The sequence below is a fragment of the Lepidochelys olivacea genome (genome assembly GCF_965140295.1).
Source record: "Lepidochelys olivacea isolate rLepOli2 genome assembly, chromosome: 10".
Lineage (NCBI taxonomy): Eukaryota > Metazoa > Chordata > Testudines > Cheloniidae > Lepidochelys > Lepidochelys olivacea.
Genome location: NC_140420.1, coordinates 25811336 through 25824321, shown reverse-complemented (window position 1 = coordinate 25824321; position 12986 = coordinate 25811336). Strand labels below are relative to the sequence as shown.

General features: G+C 39.6%; 1 protein-coding gene across 1 annotated transcript in view; it reads right to left on the bottom strand.

The window, feature by feature from the left end:
- The window catches only part of USP7 (ubiquitin specific peptidase 7), a 98803-nt gene that overhangs the window by 35665 nt on the left and 50152 nt on the right, over window positions 1-12986 (bottom strand). Inside the window, exons 7-10 of the mRNA XM_084641668.1 lie at window positions 7241-7371; window positions 3896-3950; window positions 2594-2674; window positions 2418-2508 (exon numbers count right to left, since the gene is read on the bottom strand). Of these exons, the coding sequence (XP_084497794.1) occupies window positions 2418-2508; window positions 2594-2674; window positions 3896-3950; window positions 7241-7371 (358 nt within the window). The remainder of the gene's footprint in view (window positions 1-2417; window positions 2509-2593; window positions 2675-3895; window positions 3951-7240; window positions 7372-12986) is intronic.

The window sequence follows — 12986 nt, the reverse complement described above, 5'->3', positions numbered from 1 at the left end:
CTGTGCCACTGCATGTGTGCAGAATTCATGGCTCCTGCAGATTTCTTTGCTTCCCCGAGACAAATGACTTTCTCACAGGGACACAAAGGGAAGCTGCAAGAGCAGTCATGCACTACTCCCCAGCTGTGCAGGTACATTGTTTCAGGCACCCGGAGCAGCTGGTGGAGAGGTAAATCACTGCAGGGCTAGGGAAACCTCAGACAGTTGCTCCTACACAGAGCCAGGATCAACTGCTAGTCCCGGCTGGGCTGGAGAGGACTACTACTTCCCCTGCAAGGAGTAACTGGGGCTGTGTCAGACCCACCCCTAGAAACCTCCCCCAGCTGCAGGAAGCTCAGCACCCTCCCCTGCTTCCTGCCCCCATCGCTCCTCAGCTGCAGGGGGAGGAGTCACTGTATGGGAGCTGCTTCCCCATCTGCCCAACCCCCATGCATCTGGACCTCCCATACCCAGAACCCCCGCCAAGCCTCACCCCAAAGACCCAGAACCCCCCTAACCCTCCAGACCTGAGCCCCACCCCACTGAAACTCAACCCCTGCATCTGGAGCCCGCCTGCCTCCAGACTGCCACCCCTGCACCAGACCACACCTCAGAGCTCCCTGCACTCAAATTCCCATCCTGATGAGCCCAAGTCCCCACCTGCACCAACTTGAGCTCCCACATCCAGACCCCATGCCACTGACCCCTAACTAGCTGCACTCAGACCCCCACTGCCCCACACCCCACTGTACCATCACTCAGACCCCCCTGCTGAGCCCACCACACCCAGACCCCTCCGCTGAGCCCCAACCACTTTCCCCTAGAAGCCCCTGCAGAGTCCCATTGCCCCGGCACCTGGAACCCTCCCTCCTCCTACCCCCTCCCCAGGTCTCTGTGCATCTAGATCCCCCGCACACCTAGACCCCCCCATTGCACTGACTGCACCCAGACTGTCCCACACAGAACCCTCTCACCCCACACCTGGATCCCCCCACACTGAGCCCCTCCACACTTGGATCCTGTCTGGTTGAGCCTGCCTACCCTACACCCAGTGTGCCTGGTGCAGAGGGGGAGAGCCCTATTGTGTTTCTGGGGCAGGCTCAGGTCTTGTGCTATGTCAGGGTCAAGTGCAGCCTCACCACTGAGTCTGTGTCCCAGGGGCAGGGAGGCTGCAGGGTGATCTTCCACCTTCATGCAGACAGTGGCCTGTGCTCCCCCTGCCATGCTGGAGCCTCTGCATTTATTTATTGACAAATAAAACTTGCAGAATTTTAAAATATTGTGCATAGAATTTTTTTTACTTTTTGGCACAGAATTTTTAATTTTTTGGTGCAGAATGCCCTCAGGAGTACTATACTTAAATCATAATCCACTGTGGCATTATTTCTATTGCAGAAGCAACGAATTGAGGGTATTACAAAATATTATGACATCAGAAGAGGAGTACTGTATATACTCGTTCATAAGCGGAATATTTTTGGTAAAAAAGTGACGCATCAAAGAACGGGGCTTATAAACTGGTCTACACCAAAATTTGATGATGATTTTAAACTCTATGAAATCATTGAATTGAACATCTAATACATTGTCGTTTTGTTTACCTGGAGCGTCTGCAGGCATGGAGCCCGCCCCTCAGTACCCTGTGGCCGCAGTTCGCCGTTCCCAGCCAATGGGAGCTGCGGGAAGTGGCCATTGGCTGGGAACGGCGAACCGCAGCCACAGGGAGCTGAGGGGCTCCGTGCCCGTGAACTCTCCAGGTAAACAAAACGTTCCGACCCGCCAGCAGCTTACCCTGATGGGCCGGGAGCCAAAGTTTTGCCAACCCCTGAAATATAGGGTCGGCTTATGAAATGATCATACAGTTTTTACTATTTTTACCTATTCACCTTGGGGGGGTCGGCTTATAAACAAATGGGCTAATGAACAAGTACATACGGTAAGTAGGAAAAAATAGACGAACTCTTAAAATACAAGACGATCCTAACAAGAAATGAGGGGAAAGGAAAAAAGAAAAAATGGCCAATGCAAGCAGGAGATCTCTAAATCTGGGGTTCTCAAACTGGGGGTCATGACCCCTCAGGGGGTCGCGAGGTTATTTACATGGGGGCGTCACAAGCTGTCAGCCTCCACCCCAAACCCTTCTTCACCTCCAGCATTTATAATAGTGTTAAATATACAAAAAAGTGTTTTTAATTTGCGGAGGGGGGGGGGCACACAGAGGCTTGCTGCGTGAAAGAGTCACCAGTACAAAAGTTTGAGAACCACTGTTCTAAATAGAAAAATCTGTGAGGTATCTTCATGCTAAGACACCTACTTATGAGATCAAGGTGATGAGCCCTTGTAAATATATTTGAAGTCAGTAAGGTAGGTGGGTGCGAAGCATTTCTGAAAATCAGTCCCAAAATTTAATTTGTGCATACAGAATACATATCACTTACTATTTTTCTTTCCCTTTATACTTAGCTGGATGTCATAATAATCCTCTATTCGTTCAGACCGATAGTCTACATGTTTGCACTGAATGTAAGACTGCAAACAAAAACAAAGATAGGATTTCAATATGTATAAATAACAGAATTATTTGTAAAAATTTGTTAACTGACTAAATACATACCACCATCTTTCCTCTGAATAATTTAGGGATAGTGCCCTCTACACACGTGCCTTTCATTTTATTTTCCACATTATCAAGCAACTGAAAGAAATTAGATTTGCACTGTTATATAGACTGAACTACCTTTTTCTGAATTTGTTTACTTAAAGTATATAATTTTAATTTAATGATGAAACTTTGGGGACTTCACTTTTTCTTGTGCTACTCATGTGATCATGAAATATTAATCACTTGACATTGGCTTCTCCTTTCTGTTAATCCTTTAAGTCCTCCTTTCCCCCCAAATCCTTCCAGGGCTAGCCCCATGCCATTTCCCCATAGATTTGAAAAGCTTTGCAAAAGTCTGTGGTGGTCTAGAACAGCAGGATAAACTCCACAAGCAGAGTAGCTTCAAACTCTTCCTGGAAGGTGGAAAATGACTATATCACTGGCAATGCATGTAATCTCCAACTGCTTATGGAACAGAAACGGATCTTCCTTCTCAGTAAACAAAAAAGTAACAAAACAAAAAAGAGCAGTCATAATGAGGCTACCGTAAAGGTAACCTGCAAAAGATTTTTTTTTAAACTGGGCTTGTGCCTTTTAGAAATATTAGGAATGTAAAGTCTGGACTTCCCTGGTTTTGTTAGAGGACCACTGTGAACATTTTTCATTTAATTGAAGGAGCAAAGATGCTGAATCTTAACAGATTTCTATCCACAATGTTAGTCATTGAAGTTGTATAGCTTTCCCCAAATGCAAACATAAAACAGAGTTTTAAATAGGCTACAAATACCTTTCCCCTCATAAGTAAACTAATTTGTTTAGCTCTTGTGTTGTCACCATTTAACTAACTCTGCAGTCAGAGTCTTTCAACCCAGAAAGAACCTGAATTTCTAATTTAAAACAAGGGGAGAGAGAAACTATTCAAAAAAGCACCAAATTCACTCCCACCATCTTTATTCATCAAAGAAACAAGGGCGTAAATCCAGTTGTAACATTCCTTTCCAAGCCACCTTTAAATGGCATTTCTCCAATGCGACCTTACAAGGAGAGTCAGCACTCTTGAAAAGTTTTCTATATTTTGTCTCTAAACTTTGCTTTCCCCTACAAATTGTGTCCCCCTATCCCTCGGTCCATAAATATAAAGGGCCACATAAAGCTCATGCTATATTTAGAAAGGAAGATACCATGTAAAATGGAACTCTCTAAGCCTTGGTTTACTCTAATATAAAGAATTAATTTCAGTATTAATAGGAATACATGCCAGCAGGCAACACCATGTATATATGCAGATATCAACAAGAGATGCTGGAAACTTACCACTCGACATAATTCCTGAACATCATGTTGCATGAAACTGTCTAAAGTTTCCCACCTTTATAAGACAAACAAGTAATAACATCACTATATTATTAAAGTGCAGAAATCCAGCATTTAAAAAAAATATTCTGATAAATCAATTTTAGAATAAGAGTTTAAATAAACAATCAGATAAAGGAAGATCTGAAACTGGCATCCTGAATAATTCCACTTTCAAAACCAGATAGACTGGAAAAATGCTCCCTTTTTGTTACAAAAATACTCCATCGGGTATTTCACTCAAGTGTCTTCTACAAAGGTAAACATCTGCTGTTCCTGTCTTAAAATTACCAGCGCTCTTAGCACTTAATATCTACATCTTATTCTACTTTCTCTTGTTTTAAGATTGGTGAGGGTCTGGACATAAGAGGATATTTGTAAAAAATTCACTGACAGTGAATTACTTTTTCTCTGAAAAGAAGTCACTTTTAGAGATTCTTTTGCAGACCGCACATCTAGACATATATCAAAGGACAGACATTAAGACTGGAATTTTGAAAGTACTCTGTGTTGGCCTAACTCTGCTCCCATTGACACCAAACATAAAACAGATGGAAGCAGAGTTAAGTCAAAACTGTGCACTTTTGAAAATCCACCTTAAAATATCACAACTTCTTTACTAGTTTTACTTTAAAGTAGAGGAAACATGGAACAACTTGTAGTTTTAACAATTTCAGAATAATATACCGCTGTATACTTCTATACCCCTCTACCCAAATATCTCAAAGAACTTTACAAAGATTAAATTAAAGATTAAGTTAACTGAGATACAAAGAGGTTAAGTGACTTGCCCAAGGCCATATGGGAAATATGTTGCATACCTAAGACCTGAAAACAGATTTCTTGCCTTCAAGTTCTGGGCTTTAGCCACTAGTCAAATTAAAGGCAAGTGAAATAGAAAAGGATTAATTACATCTCTATAGATATCTGATTACTGTGTAACATTAAAATGAATAATGCAACACAAATAGATGTTCCAAATTAAGAACTAATGGGCAGTACTGGCTTCTCAGGTCAAAGACAACACTTGCTACAGTGGAAAGTCAAACCTAGATTCTGCAGAATTACCACACCGCACCTTAAAGTGGGTGGAAGAGAGGGAAAAGTGCCTTATGGACAGGAGTGGGAGTGAGGCTCAGAAGCTGCTGCAAAAAGGTGGAGTGGGGTCAGCAAGGTTGACTCATTCCCAGGGACCCCCCCAAGAAGGTGGATAGAGAAAAGTGAGTGGCTCTAATACATGCTTTGCCTGTCCCCAAATACTTCAGAGTCCCCTCTGCTTCACGTGCCCACACTGGAGCAGAGCTTCTAGACTTCAGAAGTGGAGGTTAGGTAGCAAGTACTCTCCAGGTCAGAATTCCCTTTGAACTTGGTGGAAATCCACTACAAAGTCACAGTTGGCATAAAAAGCAAAAATTCCCTCTATTACATTGCCTTAAAGAGGAATGTTATAAACACCATACTAAACTTCATTGACCTTATAAGAAAGAAGCAAACCAAAGCTGATAGCTAGTGTTAGAAACAACATGAGCCATATCTAAGTGCTTATGTTGCAGCCAACATCACAGTATTTGAGCGACCAAGTCTGTTACCAGAAGCAGTGACCCTCCAGATGGCAATTTTTCAAACTTAACCCCTGCGCCTCAGTAGCAGTGGCAGATTAATGCATGGTCCTACAGAGCCCATGCCAATTTGGGGGCCTCCCACAGAGCGCGAGAACCTGTGTAGAATTTTGGGGGGGGGGGGGAGTCCACCAGCATTGTGGCCCCACCCCCTGCTCCTGGTCTTCCCCCCAAAGCCCTGCCCCCTCTGCTCCTCTCCCCCATCCCCACCCCTGGGCAGGCCAGAAGCTGGAGCTGGGCTGTGGTAAGAGCCACCCAGGGAGCCTGGGGCTGCTGTGGGGAGCCCTGGACCCTTCACCTGCCCTGGGCAGAGGGTCAGGGTGCCAGAGAACAGCCCCCCCAGCCCATGACTATCCCCGGCATTTTGATTTATGTCACAAGAAACAGTGTGGTCAGGGACCTCAGTTTCCTTCAGTAATGTTGTTAAGTGATGAAAATGTGCTGTGGGCTACCATCAGAGATGCAGCTACCTGAAAAGATACTTGAATATCTGAACCTATTTTAAAAGCCACAGATGCTTCTATTTGAATGGGCAATCTAGAAAGCAATAAAGCAAGAAACTAGTTGGCTAATACAATGTAAAACAAGGAAAATTAATCTCAATTTCTTTATACCATAACTACAAATATGGTCCCAACACACTGAAAGAAGCCATAATTGTGACGTAAATGCACAAGCACAAAGCAGCAGACTAAAAGGTTTCTGCTGGATTTTGACCTCTAACTTCCATGTGTAGACAAATCTCTAATCTGGAATAAGGTAGGGTATGAATTTAAAGAAGATTATCTACTTCTGATCAACTCCATTTGTGGATGCTCTTATTCTGGAATAAGTGTGCGCCTAATTGTGAATTATTTTAATTCACTACCAAAGTGGATTTAGGGTAGATATATTTAGGATAATCTTAGATTTAAAATTATAATTTGTCAGAACATATTACAACATGGTACTAGACTGAAAAGACATTAGAAACTGTTTACTGAGGGGGACAAAAATCAAAGAGAAGGAACTAGAAAGGGGTGGATACAAATAAGGTAATTTGTATGATGTCGCACATCTACTCTGTGCCATAGAGATACATATTTCATGTTTTAAATCACAAAACAGGATATAGTGAGACGTGACAGAAATGGGATGTTGGTACTGCATGTGTGCTCTGTACATGTTAAAAACCTTATCTTGGTCACAAGTAAGTTTTACAATGGTCATCAATGCAGAGTCACTAAAGGTTTAGAAAGACATTATTATTATTTTTCATTATATGATATAGATTTGATAAAAAGGGTACCTGTCCAAGGCCCAATATGCCATTTACAATTTTAAGTACACAACTCCACTCTGTATTCTGTTTAGCCAAATGCATCATACACTAGATAAATTATAAAACCAGATCTTTATTGCTGTAGATGCTGATGGTTATGTACAAGGAAACATTTGATTTTCAGTTCAGCTGACCTCAGTGCTGTCAGTTAGAAAAATGTGATTTTTTGGTAAACTAAGAAATATTAATAAAAGTCATATTAGGAAAGAATAACCATGGAGCGCTATCAGATTATTTTCTATAACTCTCTAAGCTATCCTTAATTTATTTTTACACGAAGCAAAGTACTTTTTAGCAGAAATGTGGAAAATTTTTATTAAGAACTCTGCTACATTCTAAAAAATATTTTAAATTTCTGACACTTACCCAAAGGATTTTGTTAGCTTTTTAGTTCCTACTGGTTTGTCACTGTGCTGAAGTTCATAGAATACTCTCTGCAATGCTAAAGGAACACTTTTGGATGAGTCATCTCCTTCTGTGGGCATCATGTACACAGCCTACAAAATATTTAGTTCAATTAGTACTTAAGAAAATGTGTTTCCTGCTCATATTGTTCAAGTCATCACTTGTTCCTGCTCAGAATTGTTTCGTAGACCTAATCAATTAACACAGCAGAATAATTTGACACAAATTTCCTACTGTGGTTTATTGTGAAGACTATTACTTACCTGTATTTGTGGTTCTCCAAAGCACAGTAGAAAAAGAAAATCAATTGATTATGCTCACTATAAACTCTTCTAATCATTTCTACTTATTTTAAAAAGGAAATATGCTAAAGAGTTCAATAATTCCTTCAAACAATGACCATGCACTCTATGGGTATGCAATCATCACAGTAGGATTTGACATATACTGTACAATACTACAGCCTATTTGAAAAATGACTTTTTTTTCCAATTTGATTGTATACATTTGAAAACTATGTGAAGGTAGAAAGGACAAAAATAAAAGCGTGTGTACAGTGGAGGCTTTGGGGATCAGTGCGAGATCCATTCTTATTTAACATCTTCATTAATCATCTGGAAGAGGGTCTGAACAACATGCTAACTAATTTCACTGATTACTCAAAACTTGGAAGGGTCAAGGACAACAGAGAAATTATAAAAAGGAACCAAAAAGGATTAGGAAATATGGGCAGGCAATGCGATTCAGTTTAGAAAAATGTAAAGTACTCAGGGAAAGATAACTCCCAAATGCAGATATTTAACGGGGGAAACAAATTTAAGAAGCATTAATGTTAACAGAGAATAGTGGCAATAGCAGAGAGCAAATTAAACAAGAGCTTGTAATAGGTTAGGGACACAAAAAAAGCAATTTTGGGCAGAAAAATGAAGAAACATCACCTCAAGAAGCAGGTAGATGATGTACTGCCCAGAAGTGAATGCAGTCTAATGAAAAGGTGTAGGGTCTTGTGATTAAGGCACTGAACCAGGACTGAGAAAATCTGGTTCAATTCCTGGTTCTGCCACGGACTTCCTGAGAGACCTCGGGCAAGCCACTTTATCTATCCTGTGTCTCAGCTCTGCATATGTAAAATGGGGCTAATAATATTTCCATATATAACTAAAGAGTTGGCAAGGCAAATTCATTAATATTTGTGATGCGCTCAGATACAGTGGTGAGGGGAGCCAGACTAAAAAAGTTTAATAGATTTGATTGATACAGACAAAATAAGGAAGTCTAGAAAAGAGCAACAAAAATTGTTTAAGAGTTGAGGGACCAATTAAAAAGATTAGAAGATCTGAGAAGGTAACAGCTACGGGGAGGAGCCCAACAACAGTCTTCAAATATACATAAAAAGGTAAATGTTTAGCGGGACCAGGAATTTAACATGGTACAATGAGGAGAGTAGCAGTAGAATAACTAAAGTAATGGGATAAAAATAATACAGGAAAATATTCCTGAATTCTGGAAAACTTCTGGACAGTGAATCTATTAGACTTTGGAATAGTCTCCACAAGAAAGTGAAAGTCCTACCATACTGGATACAAGAAATGATATTACGGATAAAAATTACGGACAAGTAGGCAACAGTATAAATATGCATCATGATTCCACACTATCATGTCCCCTCTTCCAGTTCTGATTTACACGATCTGAGTGTATGGAAGGTGACAACTCACTAATTAAACTCTGTATCATAAGGTAACTAGATGTAAAACAGCATTCTGATGGTAAAGAGGGACTATTGGCACCTTTGTACAGTAAACACAAAATTACTTAGCTACTTCAGACAAGATGACTAGTTATTCTGCTTTCCTTTTTCTTAACTGATTTCTCAAATTTGAATTAACTTTCCCAAATGAAGAAAATATTGTTTCCAAACCTGCTGCTGAAGACAAAATCAAGAATAGTAGTTCAAAACATTTTGCATCCAGTTACTTCCACCAATTCAGTAATTCAATCTTCTTTATAAAACTCTGAGAATGAACATGTATTTTGGGAATAGCTGTGCTCCAAACTTGATAGTAATTAGCACTAGTATATGCCCAGCTCATAGCACCTAGAATTTTCTGGAAGAGTATCTATCTAGGTATTTATACTACACTTTTCATGTTGGTACCAGAGTGCCTCACAAAGTAATCCCAGAGAGAGAAGGTTCTGGGCAGCGTTTCTCTACACTCATCACTCAACCAAAAAGCCGTATTTTCTAGAAGCATTAACCCTGCTGTTCTGTCCAAATTCCAATTCAGGTATCAGTAGCCAGAATTCTCCCTCCATTTTCAACTGCAGAAGATGTTTTTCAGTTTAATGTTGGGAGCAGAGAGAGCTCAGCACCTTGCAGGTTCAGTCCATATAATTTATGTCACCTTGTTATAAGTCAATCTACCCTGGGCAAAGGTAGTAAAAGAAACAGATCCAGGATCTTGAGTCTTACTTATTACAGGCACATAATATTAGCAGTGATTCATGACACTTTTTTAATGTCTACGAAAACCTCCTTCTCACAAAGAACACATAGAAAACTGGTGGATTGACACCACTCACGCTGTTTAACCAAAATAAAATATCTATATAAAACACAATTTTATCAAATGCAGTGCAGACAAATAGAAGATAAATCACCAGAACCAGGTTATCAAAACATGTTTTGGGGAAAAAATATCAATATAAACACACACAATATTTAGATGGGCAGACAGTGTGTGTGTATATTTTCCCCCCAAAAAGTGCATACTAGGGATTCCACAACCTATCCCAGTACTTAAATATCCTTAGAGTTAAGAAAATCTTTCTAATATCTAACCTAAATCTCTCTTGCTGCAGATTAAGCCAATTACTTCTTGCCCTACCTTCAGTGGTCAAGGAGAACAATTTATCACCATCCGCTTTGTAACAATCCTGAACATATCTGAAAACTGCTATCAGGTCCAGTCTTTTCTCAAGACCAGGTTTTTAAAATCTTTCCTCACAGGTCAGGTTTTCTAAGACTTATCATTTTTGTTGCTCTCCTCTAGGCTCGCTCCAGTTTGTTCACATCTTTCTTGAAGTGTGGCGCCCAAAATTGGACATAATACTCCAGAGTAGGCCTCATCAGTGCCAAATAAACTGGGACAGTTACTTCCTGTGTCATACATACAACACGCCTGTTTACACCCCACAATGATACTCGCCCTTCTTACAACTGCATCATATTGTTTAATTGTATTCAATTTGCCATCCACTATAACCCTAGATCGTTTTCTGCAGTACTACTGCCTAGCTAGTTATTTGCTATTTTGTATTTGTGCTCTTGATTTTTTTCTTTCTTGGGTGTAATATTTTGCATTTGTCTTTATTAAATTTCATTGTGTTGATTTCAAACCAATTCTCAAATGTATCACGGTCCTTTTGAATTTTAATTCTGTCCTTCCAAGACCTAGCAACCCCTCCCAGCTTAGCGTCATCCACAAATTTATAAGCACATATTCCACTCCATTATCCAAGTCATTAAGGAAATTATTGACTAGTAAGGACCCAGGACAGATCATTGCAGGACACTACTAGATAAAGCCTCTGAGCTTGACAGTGAATAATTGAAACTATACTTTAAGAATGGTTTTTGGGTTTTTTCCAATCAATTGTGGAGCCATCTTCCAGAAATTTCATTTCTAGACCACATTTCCCTAGTTTGCTTATGAAAACGTCATGTGGGACTGTGCCAGACAACTTACTAAAATTAAGATACATCATGTCTACTATTTCCCCCTATCCACCAGCCAATAACCCTCTCAAAGAAGAAAACTAAGTTGGTTGGGCACGATTTGTTCTTGACAAACCCATGTTGACTAATACATACCCCCCTATTATCCTCTAGATGCTTACAAATTTATTGTTTAATAATTTGTTCCAGTATCTTTTCAATAACTTAAGTTAGACTGGTCTAATTCTCTGTGTCCTCTTTGTTTCTCTTTTTAAAAGATAGGTACTATGTTTACCTTTCTCCAGTCCTCAAGGACGACACCTGTCTTCCATGTTTTTGAAGATGATTGCTTCAGCTAGTTCCTTAAGTACCCTAAGGTGAATCTTAGGCCCTGCTGACTTGAATACATCTAACTTACCTAAATATTCTTTAACCTGTTCTTTCCCTATTCTGGTTTGTTTTCCTTCTTCCTTGTTGTTAATATTAACTGTATTAAGTATGTAGTCACAATTCACCTTTTTAGTGAAGACTGAAGCTATTATTTCTATCCTTCATTCACATCAGGATAGTTTCTTGTTGCACCTTTAATATTGCCTCTGAGAAACTGCCAGCCCTCCTATACTCCTTTTTCCTTGGGACCTTACCAGTCAGTTTTCTGAGTTTGTTAAAATTTGCTTTTCTGAAGTCCATCATCCTCATTCTGCTGCTCACTCCTTCCATTCCTTAGAATCATGAAATCTATTACTTCATTATCACTTTTGCCCAACTTGCCCTCTACCTTCAGATTCGCAACCAATTCCTTTCTGTTAGTCAAAATCAAGTCTAATATATATATATATATATATACACATATATATATATATATATATATACACACACACACACATACTTTTACTATATATAAATACAAACACAGGTATGAAAATATCAGACTTACGCATGAAAATTTCCATCTCCCTGATAAGTCAAAATTATCAACAATAGGCTTCAAAGCAAAAGACGATTGTCCTGATTTTCAATAGTGCTGAGTACCCCAAAATCAATAGGAACTGTGTGCTCAGCCCTTCTGAAAAATCAAGCTCTGTATATTTATTTCACATTCCATTTTCAGAGGCATCTATGCAAAGCAATTAGTTCCTTTTTATATATCCAATCATTATACTGATTGATAAATTTGAAATAAACTCAAATGGCCATTGACTAAATACATTAGTATATACACCGTTAAATGCTAAATGTTTCTATTAGACACACAAAGTGGGTGAGATAATATCTTATTTGATCAACTTCTGTTCGTGAAAAAGACAAGCCGCCCACAGAGCTCTTCTTTAGCTACACAAATCTGACTTGAAGAGCAGCTCTGTGTAGCTTGAAAGGTTGTCTCTTTCACCAAACAAAGCTGGACCTCATCCCCCTTGTCTCTTTAATGTTCTGAGACCAACACAGCCACACCACCACTGCAAACAACAAATGTTTCTATTGTATGTTATCACAAAGTGATATTTAATTTATATGCTTCCCTTGCTTTTCCCCTCTGCTTGTGTAATTTAGTGTAAATCAGCCAATTACTCAAAGTTCAGTCTGAATTTCCAACCAAGATAAACAATTTATATAATATCTTCCCTTGTAAACCATCTCACTGAAATGTCCAGTCCACCCAAAACTGAAAAATTTGCCTCAAGATCAAGACATAAGGCATTTAAATACATTTGGCGAAACAACAATCTCAAATTAACACCTGAGATGTTCCCCCTCTGGGGATGAATGCAAGAGAATAGTAAAGACATGTGGGGACAAAGTCTGAAAAGAAGAGGCACATAATCAGGCACTATGCAGAACACATACAAAGAGGAACAAGATAAACTTGTACAAGCAAGACAATGTTAAAGGAAAGTTTAAATCCATTGCTTAACAGAGGAAAAGCAAACACCATGACAAGAAGGGGGAGGAAATACTTCACCCTTTTTTGTGAAATCTCAGGCAAAGTAA